The 18,571-nt window shown below is 43.1% G+C and overlaps 2 protein-coding genes across 5 annotated transcripts; one reads left to right on the forward strand and one right to left on the reverse strand.

The window, feature by feature from the left end:
• Positions 1–9,092: 9,092 nt before the first annotated feature.
• Positions 9,093–13,041, forward strand: LOC100283524 (pleckstrin homology domain containing, family A). Of its 4 annotated transcripts, none has more exons than XM_008679076.3 (8): positions 9,093–9,224; positions 9,303–9,378; positions 10,093–10,218; positions 10,759–10,814; positions 11,062–11,192; positions 11,285–11,420; positions 12,378–12,509; positions 12,605–12,947. In XM_008679076.3, exons 3-8 carry the CDS (start codon positions 10,101–10,103, stop codon positions 12,638–12,640), a joined length of 609 nt encoding a protein of 202 aa, XP_008677298.1. In that variant the 5' UTR covers positions 9,093–9,224; positions 9,303–9,378; positions 10,093–10,100; the 3' UTR covers positions 12,641–12,947. The 4 variants fall into 4 exon arrangements, with proteins under 4 accessions (XP_008677298.1, XP_008677297.1, NP_001352124.1 ...); NM_001365195.1 differs by having other exon boundaries at positions 9,110–9,224; positions 9,315–9,378; positions 12,605–13,041; XM_008679075.2 differs by having other exon boundaries at positions 9,093–9,378.
• Positions 13,042–13,298: 257 nt separating this feature from the next.
• LOC100217290 (uncharacterized) lies at positions 13,299–16,753 on the reverse strand. The gene is made up of 7 exons (NM_001143640.1): positions 16,396–16,753; positions 15,260–15,437; positions 15,102–15,157; positions 14,201–14,298; positions 13,939–14,035; positions 13,773–13,858; positions 13,299–13,679 (listed from the first exon to the last, which is right to left on the reverse strand). Exons 1-4 carry the CDS (start codon positions 16,576–16,578, stop codon positions 14,257–14,259), a joined length of 459 nt encoding a protein of 152 aa, NP_001137112.1. The 5' UTR covers positions 16,579–16,753; the 3' UTR covers positions 13,299–13,679; positions 13,773–13,858; positions 13,939–14,035; positions 14,201–14,256.
• Positions 16,754–18,571: the final 1,818 nt, after the last annotated feature.

Below are 18,571 nucleotides of genomic sequence, written 5' to 3' on the forward strand. Positions count from 1 at the left end.
TTACCATGGCTAGGGCACATCTATGCACTAATGACTATGATCACATGTGGAAGAAACTTAAGGAGCAGAGTGTAAGAGCCTTGGAGGCTAGGTTTTAACCAAGAGATGTGAATGACCAAAAGCATTACCCAAGTTGTGTGCACTTATCACCTTGGACAAGAAGGGAGTAAACCCTAGACCTCTCTTGAACCCCTATCTCCTAAACACCTTGATTAAAGGGGAGAGATTAAGCAAAGGTGCAAATCATGACCAACCTTTGGCACAAAGTTAAGTAACTTATTAATCTACAAATATAGAGAGGAAACATTGCTAAAAGACCCCTTAAGAAACCCCAAATCCATTCCCTAAGTAGAGAAGGAGCTAGAGCTCTCTAATTCTCTCTAAGTCAAAATCTACACCTAATCTAAAGATCCACCGTGTTCACCTTGAAGATGGCACCAAAACCACTTAAGTTCTATACCAAAAATGTGGCATACCACCTAGGGCACCCCCTGGAAAAAGTTGAGACCGAGACCTTGACATTTGACATGTCTTGGCATCATTTTTGTCGCGCAGCGGGCAGGGGGACAAGCCAGATTTGGCGTCCGCATATCTTCTGACCTAGGGCTTATCTTCCCTTGGAACTCACATATAAGAGATAGCCATAGGTGCCAGGAAGAGGTCTGCGCCGGATTTTTGCCAAGATTCGCACGTTTGCGATCTCAGCAGGCGTTTGAACACGGGCAGATGAACACCTCCACGTGTTCAACGCGTTCTGCGCGCGCCAGAGCACGCCCGCGCCCGACCTCGCGTGCCCCTCGTCGTGCCAAAGGCCAGCGACGCCATGTCCCGCGCCCGCGCCTATAAAACGCCCAGTGACCTTAGCCGTACCCCTCCGCACGCGCTCAACCTCACCGGAGCTCAAACTCACCGGCGTTTGCCCGTGCACGGCGTGTCCGCGGCCACCCGAGCCCCTGCCACCGTAGACCGGCCAACCAAGCCCTTCCCAACCCCGTCCGACCCTCGGAGAAGACTGTGCACACCTCGGTGAAGCTCCCCGAGCGAGGAATCGGAGTTTGCTTCGTCGGAGAGGCCAGTCCACGGTCGCCGGATTCCACCCGACCACCGGCGAGCGTAGACTGGGTAAGCCACTGCGCCATTTTTCGATTCAATGCACAGATAGCCTCTACATCACCCCGTGAAGCTCACCGTGCCATTGGATTGGACTAGGTCGCCGTGGTTTGGCCGGCACACCCGCCGCCGACGAGAGCACCCGCCTGCGCACGTGGACCGAGCGATTCCGGCCATCCCCGCCGTCAAGCCGTACACCGTTGTGACCGTCAGAGCCTCCCCGAGCCAACCCCGCCCCTCGCCGGACCTCTCTCGCCGCCGGTAAGCCGCGCCACCCTTTTCTTTCGCGCGGGTACTGTTTAAACCTAGGGAGGGACCGCGGGGGAGAAGAAAAGAAAGCTAGGGGGTTTTGCGCAATGTCAGTGACTCGGATGAATAGTAGCGCGGGGGTATAACTGAGAGAGTTAGTTTAGAAATAACCCAAGGACCTCGGTGCAAAGTGGTTTTCCAGGAAACCTTTTATTAAATCTAATTTAAAATTTGAACAGAACTTGAATAATTCATAATTTCTGTTTTATTCATCCAAATTTAGTCAAACCAATTTTGTCAGATCATAAATAATGTAAACTACTTAGGAAAAATATAAAACCCCTATGTACTACAGAAAACTTTAGGGTTCTGATTTAATTATTGTTTTGGCCAAAAGCTAAATAATAGGAAGAAAAATGGTTGCACTATTTCGCTAAGGTTAGGAAAATTTGGAGAAGTTTATGTCCACCTACTGACCTGTTTAAAATGCTAAATCTCTCTGTCCACCCCATTAAGGTAGCTTTTGCCATTTATTCTACAATAAGCTTAGGGTTAAGAAAAATAGAAAAGGTGATTTAAATAATAAACCAGGGGACACTCCTATTTTTGTTAGGGTACTTATTCAGTGTAGTTCACTAGAAAAATCTATTATACTCTGGTTTAGTATAAAATAAATAGGATACCTTTTATATTAAGAAAACAAGGATAACTTAGAAAAACCCTACAAAAATAACCCCAAGGTGAAAACACCCCAACCTTTAGGATGATTAATGTTTTGTTATGAAGAACATAGGAAAAATATGAAATCTGCTGTTTGACATTTTTCAAATAACAAGGTAGTAGGAAGTGCCTTTTTGGCATTAAACTTTGGAAAATCATAACTAAATAACAATCCCTTAGCTTTCTATGATTTTTGGCACAAAAGCTTATTATTACTGTTAGATGCCAACAAAAATAACCTTTAGGACAGAACCCACCTCTAATTAAGAGTTGTAGTACAAAGTGGCCCATTTACACAACTTTTGTTATTTTTGTCTAGAGCTTAGCTTTTTTTAAATTGAACCTCAAAGTCCTAGAACAGGCTATATTGACCAAAGGCAAACCACTGTAATTTTTACAAGATTTTTGGAAAAAGTTAATCCACTGTTGTAGTTCAAACCTACACTAGAATTCATAAATAGAAAATAAAGGGAAAATGAATAATGGAAATTAGTGTCATCCTAAAACCCCTTTGTAAATTGTCCACTGAAATATATAAAGGGAATACCAATCCACTATGCTTATCCTTGACAAAACCTAAACGTAGAGTGATAAGCATAAACCACTAAAAACCACGTATGACCAGGAAACCCTAAGTTACTCATTAACTTGGTTTTTCTTCCTTTAGCATAATGTTATTAAATCCTGCATAATCATGACATACATATTCATTGCATTTCGATAGACTGTAACCTCGCTGACGGAGAGTACGTCCTCGTGCCGGAGCAAGGAGCTGCTCAGGAGGTAGCCCCAGATCCAGCACCAGAGCCTGCACCAGAGGATCTGTCTGCCACAGCTTTGGAAGGCAAGCCCCGGTTTATGCATAACCTGTTATTTATGCTATTTTACTATACTTAATGATTGTAGGAATGGATGTGCACTTAGGTATAGGAGTTGTTTGAAACCCTAGTTGCATGATCCCAGGATTCCTATTGAGATGGATACTAGTATGCTAGGTCGAGTAGCTGCTCTATTTAATTAGGATCTCGGTAGAAGACGAGTGATTTTTCTAGCACTCGCGCGAGATCAGGAATTGGTTGTACCCACTTTCAGATCATCATGATACTAGTCTGTGAACAACAATCCATGGGGATTGGTTGTCTACGAGATGGAGAATTGGAATAAGGATTAACGTGTGGATACCTGTGTCAAGCGTTTGAACGTACTAAACACATACCGAGAAATATGGTAAATCGGTAAGCCTAGTACCTGATTGAACCTGGCAGTAGATTGCCCTCCTCACGCGACCTGAGACGTGGTCTCCCATTCCGGTTATGGTGGGTACAAGTGCGGTCACTGCACGACGACAGTCGGGGTCAGTGAGGCATTGTACGCCAAGGCGGTGAGCCCCTCTCTGCTGACGGGGAATCGATGGGGACGGTTGATGTGTGTGGGGATGAAGTGCCCCTGCATGTCGTGTGTTTAGGTTTACCTTGCAAGGATAAAAACTCGATTCGGATCGTTTGCTTCTCGCAGCTAATGAGACTGCTTGATCCATTGTACTGCATTGAGTAATAAGTGGAAATATGATGAGTCGATACAAGATGTTGATTGCTAAAAATGTTTGCTGCTATGTATGAGTAGATAGTACATATTTAGCCTTAAGAGAGTCACACTTAAAATTGACAAAGCTAAAACTTGATTTAGAACTCAGCTAGTGCTTTTGGCAACCAAACCCCACAGCCAAACAGCTGCATGTCTAGAGGTAGAGGAGTAGACTCCTCACACCGGGTAAGTCTAGCTGAGTATTAGTATACTCAGCCTTGCTTGTGGCATAATTTTTTACAGGTTCTCTGGAGGACATGGTTGCTGGAGTGACTTGGCCGTCCATCTTGCCACCGGGTTGGACTGTCGAGTGGGACCCCGCCTCGGCTGAGGAGGAGCATGAGGAGTGATGGGACAGGCTTCCCCATCTCTCTATTTATTTATCGTTAGTTTTATTCCGCTGCACTTCGAACAATGATGACTTCTTTTGCAAAACTCCAATGGTGATGTAATAATTTAATACTCCTTAATGTAGGGTTTTATGCTTTATTGTATTTGCTCTGTGACTCACCATCGAGTGAGACTATGATACTTGATCCTGTCAGTGGCCTTGTCGGACTAGATCCGAGGGATTGACGGGTTATTCCCATTTAAGTGTGGTCTAACCTCTAAGGTGGGACTTAGGCACTTAAGTCGGAATAATCCGGGCAGTTCCGCCACAGTCGCGGGCGCTGACAGGCGGGGCCTAGCTACCAGCAAGTGAGGAAGGGAACACACGAGCACGGGGATGGGCCTAAATGGGCCGAAAGGCTGGCTAGGCAGGGGTTTCGGGCCTCTTTCCCTTTTTCTTTTATTTTTAAAATTTGTTTTCCTTTTTTTATTTCTCTTTTGGATTTAGATTCAACCATGCGACAAATTCAAAAGAAAGCATCTCAAGCATATGCATCAAACAAAGGTAAAGTTTGTGGTTCAGCATGATGCAACATTTCATACTCCTTTTGGGTTTTGCCTACTAGAATATAATTACATATTCAAAGAAAATAATAACTCTCCTTCTAAAGAGAAAGGGAAATGGGTATTAAGAGAGAAGAGAAAAGATGAGTAACACCTGAATTTTGTGGGTATTAGGAAATAAATTTTATACCCCTAAATTCAGGGTGTTACAAACCTATCCTTCTTAAGAGAATCTCGCCCCGAGATTCAAGGTTAGGCAACAAAGAGTTTGGGGTACTTGGCTTTCTGGTCATCCTCTCGTTCCCAGGTTGCTTCATCCTTAGAGTGGTGACCCCAATTGACTTTGCACATTCTGATGGTATTCCTTCGGGTGACTCTGTCTGCTGTTTCTAAAATCTATGTTGGCATCTCCATGTACATAAGATCCTCTTGGACCTCCATTTCCTCCACTAACAACTGCTCTTTTAGCACTCTTAGACATTTCTTCAACTGAGACATGTGGAATACATCGTGCACTGCTGACAGAATTTCTAGTAAACTGAGCTGGTAGGCCACTTCTCCATGCTTTGTCTGAATCTAGTACGGTCCAACATATTGAGGTGCTAACTTGCCCTTAACTTCGAACCTTCTGGCTCCTCTGATGGTGACAGTAGAGATGGAAATGGGGCCTTGATCCCCAATTCCCCGTGGATTCGAGGTATACCAACTATAAAGTCCATCCCAATCTCATCTCATTTCCATTGAGGAATCTATATGTTGGGGACTTGTTCTCAAATACTATGAGTTAAGAACAAGGCAACACAGAAAATGTTAAACATTAAAGTCCTTTGTCCTTCGAAGCATTATTTCCCTTGAGAGATAATGATTTTTGGACAAAGGTTATGAAGGACGTACCTTCATAAATACAACATACAAATAATGAAGAAGGAAACATATGAAATATAAAAGATAACATAAACAGTTATGTATTACTATCAATTCATTTCTATTTTATTATTATGGAAAAATAGAAATGATAACAAATTACAAATGTACCTTCGGCTTGATAGAAGGTAAAAGTACAAGCGTGACGCAAAAGCAAATGCCAAGTCAGCGTGAACAGTACGGGAGCACTGTTCATCTATTTATAGGCACGGGACGCAGCCCATGTAAAATTACACCCATGCCCTTTACATTTGCTAATAACTCTATAGTAATCCATCGAGGTCTAAATAGCCTTTTCATCTTTAAGTCGGTTTCCTTTTCTGCTATCATGCCGAAGCTCCCTTGCACATAGCTTCGGCTCTGCATCATCCTTCGTATTCCTTGTACTTCTTCACACTGTGGTTTTGATCCAAGTCTGAAGGTACCTGTTCATGTATTATACTCCAGAAACATTGTTAAATCATGTTTTTGAGGACCTTCGGAAGCCGAAGGCCCCCAACAGTAGCCCCTCGCAATATTAATTTGTTAGAATGATAAATTCAGATTGCGATATGGACGAAGGCCCTAAGCCGAAGGTCCGAAAAAACACCTTCCCTTTGCTAGAATAGCAACAGTCAATGACAAGCGGGGCCCTCCTGTTTTCAACGTACTAGGCGTATAAATAAGAGCACACCACGAGCTCATTTGGCACGTTTTTTTGCCATCTGCTCTTGCTTGCTCGATTTTTAGCTCTTGCGCACCAACACTTGCTTGGTTTTTTAAATTTTCTTAGCTTCGGCTTTGAGAGCACTTTTTCAGCATTTCCGAAGATGTCTCAAGATAAAAAAGTTGTTGCTGAAACGAAGCTGAGCCTTTCTGAGGAGAAGAATCTTGGCTTTATTGAATCAATAGCAAAGACAAATACAGATAAGATTACTAGGGAGATTTTAGAAGGTTTATCTGAAGACACCGGTGACAGCGACAGTTATGACGTGGAAAGTGGCGGGGAAGACTCCGAAGATCGACCCTGGCGACCAAGTCATGTAGTTTTCGAAAAATCAACTATTAAACAAAGTCATCTCGACAATATGAGGGGAAGATACTTTCGAGATGTGTCCATTATGAGGGCTGACAACGGAGACAAGACTTCTCCTACTCCCGAAGAAAATGAAGTCGTGATCTTCCGAAGCTTCTTCAAGGCTGGGCTTCGATTCCCCCTAAGCAGCTTTGTGGTTGAGGTTTTAAAGATATTCCAGATTTTTCTTCACCAGATTACTCCCGAAGCCATCATAAGAATGGGAATCTTCGTATGGGCTGTGAGGAGTCAGGGCTTGGAGCCAAGTGTAAAAAGTTTCTGCAGTATGCACGAACTTTTATATGAGACGAAGCCCTGGGGTAAATAGCAGTATCATAACAATTTTGGCTGCTATAGCTTCGTTGCTCGCTCTGGGTCAAGCTGCCCCGTGCCAACCTTTCGGAAGAGATGGCCCGGAGACTGGATGAAGGAATGGTTCTATGTGAAAAATGATTTAAAGGTACGGGAGGATATTAAAGAGATCATCATGCGTCCTATCTGGCAGCGCTTCGGCTTCCGGAAACCAAAGGTAGAAATTGATGAAGCAGCCGAAGAATGCCGAAAGGCCTTTGGCATAGTTTGTTCTTTCATCGGGACGAGGGACTTAGTCCAAGAGCACGTGGCCTATAGGATATGGCCATTAGTAGTCAATTGGGAGATGCCGAAAGAGGCCATCAGCAACCCCCACGAAGGTGGTTTGGTTCGACTAAAATATACCTTCAGGTTTGGAGACCAATTTATTGAGCCAGACGACGATTGGCTAAAGTGTGTCGAAGCTACAAGTGATAAACTGCTTGGGCCGTACTCCAAAACGGAAGATAATGAGCTATCTGCGGCCTTCGGAAGCCGGAAAAAGAAGAGATTGAACAGAGTTTTTGATGCTATTGGGTTCATGTACCCTGACTACCGCTACCCGTCACGGGGGCAAAAAAGAAAAAGTGTAACTTTCGAGAAAGATGATGCTTCAGCTGCTGCAAGCGAGCCCGCGCCGAAGAGGAAAAAGGTGAAAGTCCTTACTCACCGATCGCGCTCCATTAGGGATTTAATTGTGGCCTAGTTTAGTGAAAGTTTTAGAAGTCCTAATTCACCCCCTCTTAGGCGTCACCCATTTCCTTCAAGGTACATGAAGACAGTTGGTGCGTTCGTCAGACCAAAGGACATCACTGTGTACTCATATAACTCATACTTGGTGATGAATGGCGTCTTCAGTATATCTGATGATCGGATCCTAAGCTTATGGTAACCTGACCTCCGATTTATCTTCGAGAAAACACTGCTCTTCTGAGCTAGTCAAATAGATCTTCTATCCTTTTGGTAGGGGGTACTTGTTCTTGATGGTAACTTCATTCAAAGCTCTGTAATCTATGCACATACTCTTGGTTCCATCCTTCTTCTCTACGAATAAGGCTAGAGCGGTCCAAGGAAAGGTACTTGGTCTGATGAAACCCTTCTCTAATAGTTTATCAATCTGCTTCTTGAGTTCACCAATTCTGGTCCCGACACTCTGTAGGTTATCTTAGAAATGGGGGCAATATCAGGGATAAGCTCTATGGCGAACTCAACCTTTCTATCAAGTGGCATGCTCGGTAACTCCTCATGTAACACATCTAGAAAACTCTGACAAAACCTTGATGGCCTCGAGTGGGTTGGCCTCCTTACTACCAACAATCATCTGGTGGCAGGCTCCTTCCTTTGGGTTAGGCATGATCAGCTCAGTTATTTTCTCTTCTCCGGATGGGGATACCAATTTCACTGTCCACTTGTCACAACTAACTGTGGCTTGGTTCTTATGTAACCAATTCATCTTTAGGATGGCATCTAGAGTACCCATCACCACTAAATCAGCGAGGAACTCTCTCCCCTTTTTTGAATCCTTACGTTTGGTCATATTTTATTTTCTAGAATATTCCCCTCAATTGAGCTAACCCTTAGTGGTGGTAGCATTTGGATTGTCTTCGGGAGAGATGAGAGGAGCTGGCCTATCAAAGGTTGTCGCGCCATTCTTTCTAGTGAGGATATTAAGGGTGGAATTTGGATTGTGTTCTGTAGATGCTAACTCTTAAGGCTGTCTTTGGTGGATCGTGTAAAACAGTAGACACGATACTGTAGATAACACTGTTGACACTGTATGCAGATTAAGCTTGAAATAGGGAATACGATAGAAAATTGGATAGAGAATCTGCTAGAGATGGCGTAAGACCGTCACGGCTCTCGAGCGCGGACAGAGAGAATGTGCGTCCGCAAGCGCGAATACACATGGGTGGAAGCGATTGGTTCTAGCAGATTGTGAAAAAGAGAGGAGAGAGAGATAGCCCACATTTAGGGGACGCAAGAAGGGGATATCGTTTTTCGTAGCCACTTTCACGATCTACTGGATTGTGCTATAATAACAGTGGTTTTCTATTTTTCGTGTGCTTGACAAGACACGAGACCTGTTAAAAAAGCCTAAGACTATTTCTAGCAAACTTTCTATCACACTTCCTATTTCAAATTCTACTCTGCAAACGGTATAATATACAATACAAAATAGTACTTTATACGGCTATTTAGACGGTCCATACAAATTAGCTGTTTACACGGTGTGGTATATGTGTTAGCTTTCGTCTTCGCCTCGGTTTGGGAGCCACATGGATCGGGGCACAGAGATTCCGTGTGATCGGGGCACAGAGATTCCGTCGTAAAAAAATCGGTATGGCGTTGGTATTCGTTCTCTCGCCACTAGCCGCTAGTGAAAGAAGGGGATATATATTCGTGTCCTCCGAATTAGTCCTTCCTGCAGTGTCCTCGCCGACAGGGAAAGCCGTGTTGCAAGAAGGGGAATTCCGCTGCGAGATCCGTGAACGGTCAGTTCGCAATCACTCTTGACTGTGTGTATGATTTCAGATCATGACGCGAGCTTAGCGCGTACATATGTCGTGAGCTTAGTGGAGTTCTGAATCCGGCCACGCTGGTTCAGTGGTTCTGTGTTTAGTCCGTGGAGCTCTGATCCATGGATTTCGTGGTTACATCCAAATATTCAGTGAGAGATCAGAAGTTGTATGTTTAGTTTGAATCTGGTGCATGTTGGGGCAGGCCGTCTGGGTGATTGAGATTTAGACGTGTATCATGTGTGGGCAACTTGCTGGATTCTTTCGTTTTGATGAGGCTGCTCATAAATGGAGACTATTTGAGCTTGAAAACCTGTTGACTTTTGGGTTGTAATGATCTGGTTCCTGCGTGAACGTTAAATCCGGAAACTAGGAAGATGTATTGTGACCTTTTGGGAGGTTAAACCGCGCTTGCTGTTGCTGACGCATGTTTTTTTTTCTGATTGGTAAACTTGAATCGGGTATTCAGGTCAATACCTGATTTATCTGTTCATCTGCAGTAGTTCACCCTTTTGTCTAGGTTTAGTGTCTGCGATGTATCTGTTCATCTGCAGCGTTTTCTTTTGCTGTTCTGAATGTTACTTCTAAGACTTAACTGTATTTCTGTTATGCAAATAATAGAAATGGGGGTATCCTTCCTCTCAGCGAGCATAATCTATTTGCTGTGATGATGTATATACTTTCTTGCAGGTTCAGAGATGGCACAGACGGTGTTCACCCCCTCTTTGGAAGCGATGAAGCATGTCAAGGCAGAGAACGGAGTCATTCTCACCAAGCCCTTCCTTGATGTCTGCAAGCAAATATTGCCTGTCCTCGGTAACTCATTTGCTTCGCTGTCAACTGCATGAGGTTTTGAAATTTTGAGTAGCAGTAGCTGCATTACTTAATCTGTGAATCGGTACCATGCTTTAGTTCAGAAGTTCAGTGGTCGTGTGGGAGAAATGGATGGGCTTGAGTTATTCTCACAAGACACGTGATAGATTAATCGTCTAAACAAGTTTTCTTATAGCTAAGACAAATTATCCTTGATGGTTATGCCACCTTAGAGATGCAAAAAGCTTTTTTTTACACTCTCTGTTAAACCACCATGGTGTTTAATGCAGGATTCAGTAAAAGTCTCATGTTTTATTATAAACTTGGAATTTTGGATGGCTGCAAATTTTGTGCACACATCTTTGCGATATTTTTGTTGATCCTTAAATCTAGCTTCGATGTTGTCTTAAACCGCGGAAGAGCAAATCGTTGAGTCTTAAAACTGTGGTTCTGTGTTCTTTTATGCTGAGGTGCACTTGTGTTGCTTAAACAATAAACAGTTTTTCATTGCTTGCCCCTTTAGCCCCTGCTTTTATGGACCAGATAAATTTGGAGGTGCTATGGCAATTGTAAAGAGTGATATCGGCGGCAATATCACAGTAAGAAAATCTTTCTGCATAATTTCTATCATACTAGTATCATCCATAGGTTACCTTCCATTCTTTTATGCTGGTATATAGATGGCAGTGGTATTAATGTTGTCTTCCAGTTATCTGTACTGTGATAATTCATATCAATAGCTACTTTAGACTGTTCTACCTCTTGCTTAGTTCATTTGTCACTTCTGGAGTCCTCGGAGTTTCAAGTTTTTTTTTTAATTTCACTTGACTTGATCCTCTTTGTCAGAGACTGGAAAACAAGTATACTTCAGAACCATCAAAGTATGAACACTTGTACAGCATGGTTCAGGAAGAAGTTCAAAACAAGACCGCAAAAGGTTCCTCAAGCTGCACAAATGGGCTTCTGTGGCTGACGAGGTACTTAGTTTCTTTTTCTTGTCACTTCTCATTGCAACTTGATCATCATGCCAAGTACGTGACTTTTGTTTACTCAAAATTTCACATGTCAGGGCCATGGACTTCCTTGTTGAGTTGTTTCGTAACCTGCTTGAGCATCCAGACTGGACCATGGGTCAATCTTGCACTGATTCATACACCAAGACTTTGAAGAAATTTCATGGATGGCTTGCCAGTTCTAGTTTTACGGTAGGATATTTCACTCTATAATGATCCATACAAGTGGTGGAATTCCATCCACATAAAGCCTTGTTTGGATATCTTCATATCTATCTCAATCCATATTGTGATGGATTAGGATGAAATTTAAACTAAATACACTCGAATCGTATCTATCTCAATCCACATGTGTTAGGATGGATTAAGATAGAGTTTCAACTAATTTACACTACAATCCACCTCAACACATGTGGGTTGATGTAAATATAAGAGTATCTAAATAAGGTCTGCCTAAGACTTTGTTTGGTTGCACTTGTATATACATCAATCCACATGCATGGATTGAAGTTAAAAAATAACTAAATTCCACTCTAGTTCACTCTAACGCACGTGCACTGAGGTGAATATGAGGACAGCCAAACAAGCCTAAGGCAATCTGTTTTCAAAATATAATCAATATATGAATTCTGGAAATGTGAGGTCTAGTTTTCACATGGATTGCCAACCTGAATAGCTAGGCATCATTGCATGATAGACTGAAGAACAGCTTTGACTTGTTTTTAAGTCTGAAAAGTTCTTTTCAAGAATATTTTCTTGTCACATCCAATTTTTTGTCTATGGCTTCACCAATCCAAAGTCTTCAATCCAGTTTTCACTCTCTCTCCGATGCAGGGGAGCAGCATCCTTTTTATTTAGACAGATAGAAGTCAAAGCTCTCTTGAAAAAAATCAAATAAGAATAGAAGAGGAACTAAAAAGTTAAAACATGTGTTTGTACAATTTCCAGTTACAGACGACATTACGACAAACAACAAATAGTCATTCACTTAATTTGAGCTTTGCCAATACAAATGTCTAATGAAATCCTGATCTTTTAATAACTGTTGCTTCATTCCTGATCTTTTAAGATAGTTTGCATGCTTTTAGTCATTATCTCTCTTTTATTTGTGCTTTCATTTTGTTGATTTACTTATATGAGTGATCGCAGGTGGCAATGAAGCTTGCTCCTAATAGAGAGAAATTTATGGAGGTCATTAGTGGAACCGGTGACATCAATGCAGATATTGAGAAATTTTGCACGACCTTCTCTCCTTTCCTCAAAGAAAACCACAACTTTCTGGTATGGTCTCTCCCAATTTAAGCTTCAGTTGTTTTGCAACTTGGGTATCTTGTTAAACAACAACTTTCTGGTATGGTCTCTCCCAATTCTTGCAGGCGAGCGTCGGTCTTGATGATCTGAAGGCTTCATAGATCAATCTCCATGCTGATTACAACAAAATAAGCATGTCTTACGAAACTCAAAGTGTTGCCGAGGGTATACCTGTTTCCCGTAGCCATCTCCCCCTTGAAAAACTTTAGGAGATGGTAATAATTTGTCAGCATGATTGACCATGGCTACTTACGCAGAGAATTGACACCACTCAACAAATTTAGTTACCGAACTCTCGATCCTGTGTTACAGCAAATCCTATGGTTATGTGGAACTCTGGTGCTGTAATTCTCTTGTATGCTACCCAGTATGCCGCAGGAAATCATAATTCGGTGTTCCATTGCAGCAGGACCATCGTGTCACTTGTAGGCTACCCATATTGACTTTGTGGCTCAGCCAGCTGCCCACTTCCAACACAGTTGAGCGAGAACATCTAGATGACATAATCATTTAATTGGTGCCAATATGTATTTAGAGACCAAATTTAGCAGGGAGACTGCTGACTATTAGCAAGTAACATGCATTAACTGATTCCAACCTCCCAGTGACATGTTCACCAAATAGCCCAATAACAATTAGCTATTAGTATCACTAGTGAATCCTGGAGCAACCACGGAGGGGGTATATATTATACATAATTTCTGAACAAAATCACAGAATACGAGCACTTGTCACTTAGCTAGCTACCATTAGCATTATGATTCAAACAGGCCAACACCCACGAATATTTATGAATAAAGATCACAGAATAATTCACCACAATAGCACTGGTCACTGGAGTATTTAGAACTACAGTTCCCATGATAAAATTGGACCATTACACTACAGGTGAAGTTATTGGATCCAACTATTCGGCTACACCTGTTCAATCACCAACATAGCATCGCGTCTGCGATTGTATACAGTGTCACCGGGAACTTGGTGACCATCAGTCCTACACATCTGACGTTAAGTAAAACTGTTAATGCTTCAGACAGCTTTCCCAAACGATACTGACAGACGATGAACGAGCAGAATTTTTCAGATTCATTTGTGAAGAACACTTCTTTTCTGCAGTTTGATTTTCTTCTGTGGTTGGGTCTGCAGAAAATTAGCAAAATGCACATGAGCAAGCTGAGCACTCATATGTATAAAAGGAACGCATGAATGCATGATATGACCATAAGAACTAACCTTTCCCTTCTCCAAAGCTTCTAAGTCTATCCTGTTCTTCCATGTGCTCTTCCGTAATTTGATTGGCCGATTTCCTACATATTTACCTGCATGATTCGTAGTTCTGTAAGTTGCAGTACCACTGGTAGCCAAAGGATGCATCAAAGGGGCGAGTATTCATTCATACCATTCATATCTTTCAAGGCAGAAGTAAGATCAGACGCATCAGCAAAACTAACAAAACCATATCCTTTAGTTTTACCAGTCCACTTGTCCCGTATAACCTAGTACAGAAGACATCAACATTGGCTTAATGAAAAAAGAAGAAGATTACAACTGTTAGGAAGAGTAGAAAATAAGAACAATGTAGCCATGGGTGGAGCCAAGGCTTGGGTTTGGTCTCCACTAAAAGTCAATTACCCTTGGCATTTTGAAAATGTCAAACTCACCCTGGCCATATTGAAGGATGGATATTTTGAGAATGCCTTTGCAAGAACATCATCATTCACTTCATTTCCAAGATCACCGCAGAACAAACGGAAATCATCTGTAGGCGAGAGATCAAGCAATTGTGAATGAGGGTACTTGAAGTATCCTTAAAGAAACTAACTGAATTGTCATCAGGAAGACTACAAGGTAGAATCACATTATCAATGCACAAATGAATTAGTAGTGCAACTCAAAACTTGAAGTTGTGGCCACCGAGCAGGTAAGTGCTAGCAAAACAATTATAGAATAACTATTAAATACTTAAAGAAATTCATTGACCAAAACGGTGCAAAATTAACAATAGTGATTTTTTATGAAAAAGACATATATGGCACATCTTAGAAATTGTGGACATTACATAAATATTGGTAGGTGGATGGACATCATTCAAACTTAAATCAACCATTGAAGAGGGGAGGAGCAATGAAGAAAGCAGCCAAGACAACGTTCCTACAGCCAACAAACCAACAATTGACAGAACAAGTATGCCGCCATTCTTATGGCGAACTAAGTAATGGAGGGAACATAGCAGTTGGGGTGTGTGCCTGTAATGCACAAAGAAATTCAAACCCTACACATACGTTTGCATCAAACATCACAAGAAGAATATAGCATTTCATACAACAGCATAAGCATGCCCAAGATTAATAAAGGTACATGAAACAATATTCAACTACATGTGACAAATCAGGTAAACAGGAATTAGGTACTTTGAAAACGTTCAGTAATCATCTGCAAGCCCACCTAAATCACGTGTGGCAATCTGTTGGGCTCATCACATCCTTGAGCACCTTTAGAGAAAGGGAAAAAAGAGCAATTTGTTTCAGATCAAAGCATAATAGATAGAGCATTAGACCTTGCCTGTAAGACTGACATTTTCTCATGGTTGTTGTCTGCAAGGCAACGAGCAATAAGAGCTAAAATACCACAACGTTGCCATGTTAAGGACTCCATACCCACAGAATTGGAGCATTTGCAAAACATTGTGAAAAAAGATAATAGAGAATTAGATATCTTACTTTCAGGCCAATCAGCCAAGGTAGGGTCCTCCCAACTTTGCCCAGCTGCCTTTCGAGGCACTGCCTTTTTTGTTGCATCAACCTTCTTGTCTTTCTCACTATTTGCAATAGCAGCCTTAACAGTAGCTAGAGCTTCAGGAGTAATTATCTTCGAGTCCTTTTGGAACAACTGTTGGGCCTGGAAGACGAAACAATAGAAGATAAAGTCACTAAATATTTTCAGCATAAACCATATTTCAAATATACTTGCAGCATAAACATAAACAAAGGAATAAAAAAATGATACTTAGAACATGTAAGATCTTATGAAGCAATGGTATAATTCACTTATATTGAATCAAAACTTGCACTTTTAACTTGTCAAGTGTCAGCAGGGAAAATATATCACATGACAATAGCTATTTCTCTTGGAGTGGAGACAGTATGTAAAACCAATACTGCAGCCCTCATTTCATTCAGATGTGATGTGAATGGTTCTTGAAAAGAATTAGCACTAACCCCACAGGTTGCTTGTTGCATACCTAAGTTATCTTGCAGAAATAGTTTTGTAAAGGCATCATGGATCTGAATTAGGATCAGTTGTTCAGTTTCCACCGAACATTTTGCATCTAGATGAGATGTCTGAATTGGGATGGATCTTTGTCAGAATCAATCGCTATCAAAAGTAGGATAATAATATAACTAAAGTGTCAATATATTTAGTGGCATGACCATCACTAATCACACGATTTTATCATGTACTTATTATGTACTAGGTGTCTAACCAAGAGGAAAAGATAGAAGATAGGAGTATTACAATTGTGGTTTGTTAGGTTTTTTATAAAGCTATACCAGGCGGTGGTGGAAGGGTATAAGTGCTACATACCGTTGGATCTAGATCTAACGGATCAAAATGTCTGATTGTGTGCTTGCACCTGGTACGGTATATTAGTCGTGCCCTCACTTAGAATGGCCACATCAAAAGGACACAAAACTGCAGAGGGTGCTGTCCTCTCCCCAACCCGTGGAGACATCCCCATAGCTAGGCCATCGTTTAATCCACGATCACGGATCACCCTTACTTCGTTCGCCACTCAAATGAATTACCAAAAACATAGCTCTCGAAACTCTAATCGTAAGGTGCAGCTCGCGCATACCTGCTGGACTTGGGGCATGGGATAGATGGCGTTGTACACAGGCACCGCCGGCGCGGCTGCGGTCCATGCGGTGTATTGCGCGTTCTGGAGGTGGAAGGGCACGGGGAAGTAAGACGGGGCCGCTGCCGCCGGGTAGGTGAACTGCGCGGACGCAGAGGCCGGCGAAATGGACTGCGTCGACATGTGGCGGCGTCGGGGTGGTGGACCGAGAGGGGCGGAGACGCGTCTGGAATGACAGGATCGCCGGAGAACGGGGCTGGAGGACGGTGGCGTGAGCCGTGAGGTTTGAGGTGTTCACGGGTTCTGCTTCGACCGTGTGAGGCTGAGGCTGAGGCTGCGGTTGGGAGTTGGAACTCGGAAGAGGTGTTCCGCCGGGTGAGGCTTGTGCTGTGTGATCGTGCCTCGTGGTCGTGAGCGAATGGTGTGGAAAGCTCTGGAAGCGTCTGGCGCGTCGTGCGTGGGAAAGAAGAAGGCCGAGATTCGCGGGATGCGGGGACCGGGCATCTGGGCTGGCCCATTCGTCGTGTCCGTGGGCCGAAGCAGAAGTGAGTTGCGCACCCGTTGGGCCTGTGAGAAACCGCGCAGTGTCGCAGGCCGTTTCTGGACGCAAGATCCGTGCAAATCCAGGCGAAAGGTTTTTTTTCCTAGACAAAGGATCTTATTATGTGCACTGTGCATTCATTCGCAACTCGTCAACCATGGCGCGCACGCAGTCGTTGCAAGCTGTAAGGCTAACAGATCGTGTAAATGTCGAGATGACCGCATGCAGCACGGTAAATGTCGTTACAGCTGCAATTGCGATGTCTGATCACCGATCCAAATCTTATGTGTATATGCATTAGCTAGCTCATTCGCAATGGACCCCCTCCCCCACCAAAAAAAACATATATAGAGGAAGTAGTTGTACGATGTCACAAGAAAACTGCTCGATCATAGGTTCATAGCTTAGTTGACCACTTGCAGGTAGCATATGCTATGTATCTGGACGAACAAAAGATTACATTATTGCTTCGCTATAGGACCAAGTTGCGGGAAGACAGCAATAATTCCCAGACGCCGGCCGTCCACAGTGGCGCTGGCGGGGGCACCGCAGAAGATCCTTCGTCCCGTGAATACAATCCCCCACAGTGATGGTCCATGTATATATATGTGCACATATGATTGGCACTACATATTTCTCAAGTTGTCTGTTGTCATATATAACGTGTGTATTGATCCAGCAACTTGGTCACAGTGAAGTATACTTGCCTGTCTAAAAACCAATGCATGCAGCTTTTGTTTCCAAGATACATGCACTTGCTGGGATGGACAAAAATAAATAAGTATAACGTCCACTTCGTTCAATTCGGAAATATATATATAACTATATAATGGAGACAAACATTTAATCCAGACATTATTAATTGGCAGGCACTTGAGTATACACCAACGTTGTTTCCTCCTGCGCGCGGGGGGATCGATATCAATATATAATTAATAAAACACCCCTACGTACATAGATTTGGTTTACAAATTGAAGAGCGCTGATCGATGCATGCATGGGTCGATGGATCCACCTGGATATGATCCTGTCTATTGGCACGTAGCTAGACGCAAAATTAGCTAGCTAGCTAGCGCGAATCCGTGTTGCCCTAGCCGCAAAGACGACGACGGCCTACTGTTTTAATTTGTCGCCCATAAAGCCGGCTCGGATTCTAGTAGCTCGCAAAATATTTTAGTTCCCGCGCGCTGCTGCTAGCTTCTCGTCCTCGTGCATCGTCTCTACTTGCATTTGCATCCGAACAAGTGATGTGACCTCGGCATAGTAACAGCTCTGTCCTAATGGATTGCGACACAAAGAATACGTGTGCTGTGCTGCCACCACCTTCATCGCTAGCTAGCTCCTCGCGCGCGCCGCCGCCGTCGTCTCCTCGATCGGCTGCCACGAACAGCAATCGTACACGCATGTCGTTGCTTCATGGCCCTGGCTGATGGCATATCGGCATCGGTGACACGCACACACCTATAGCTAGTAGCTCGACGTCGACCGGGCCCCGCCGGCTGGGTCACGCGCGCGCATCTATCCGGCTAGCTGCACGCACGCACGGGCATGCATGGACACACGGCGGAGAAGGAACTTCCTGGATTATATTCACAAGAAGCGAACAATGTAGCTTGCTGCCACAACAACAAATAA

Source organism: Zea mays, chromosome 4 (genome assembly GCF_902167145.1).
Source record: "Zea mays cultivar B73 chromosome 4, Zm-B73-REFERENCE-NAM-5.0, whole genome shotgun sequence".
NCBI lineage: Eukaryota > Viridiplantae > Streptophyta > Magnoliopsida > Poales > Poaceae > Zea > Zea mays.

What these genes read in the sequence shown, in the direction of transcription:
- LOC100283524 (XM_008679075.2), top strand. Translation starts at nt 10,101, where the DNA reads ATGGCACAGACGGTGTTCACCCCCTCTTTGGAAGCGATGAAGCATGTC. An exon ending in GCAAATATTGCCTGTCCTCG is followed by an intron (nt 10,219 to 10,758) that starts GTAACTCATTTG and finishes TTTATGGACCAG; the next exon opens with ATAAATTTGGAGGTGCTATG. An exon ending in GGGCTTCTGTGGCTGACGAG is followed by an intron (nt 11,193 to 11,284) that starts GTACTTAGTTTC and finishes TTCACATGTCAG; the next exon opens with GGCCATGGACTTCCTTGTTG.
- LOC100217290 (NM_001143640.1), bottom strand. Translation starts at nt 16,578, where the DNA reads ATGTCGACGCAGTCCATTTCGCCGGCCTCTGCGTCCGCGCAGTTCACC. An exon ending in CTTGGCTGATTGGCCTGAAA is followed by an intron (nt 15,158 to 15,259) that starts GTAAGATATCTA and finishes GTGGTATTTTAG; the next exon opens with CTCTTATTGCTCGTTGCCTT. An exon ending in AGAAAATGTCAGTCTTACAG is followed by an intron (nt 14,299 to 15,101) that starts GCAAGGTCTAAT and finishes TCTCGCCTACAG; the next exon opens with ATGATTTCCGTTTGTTCTGC.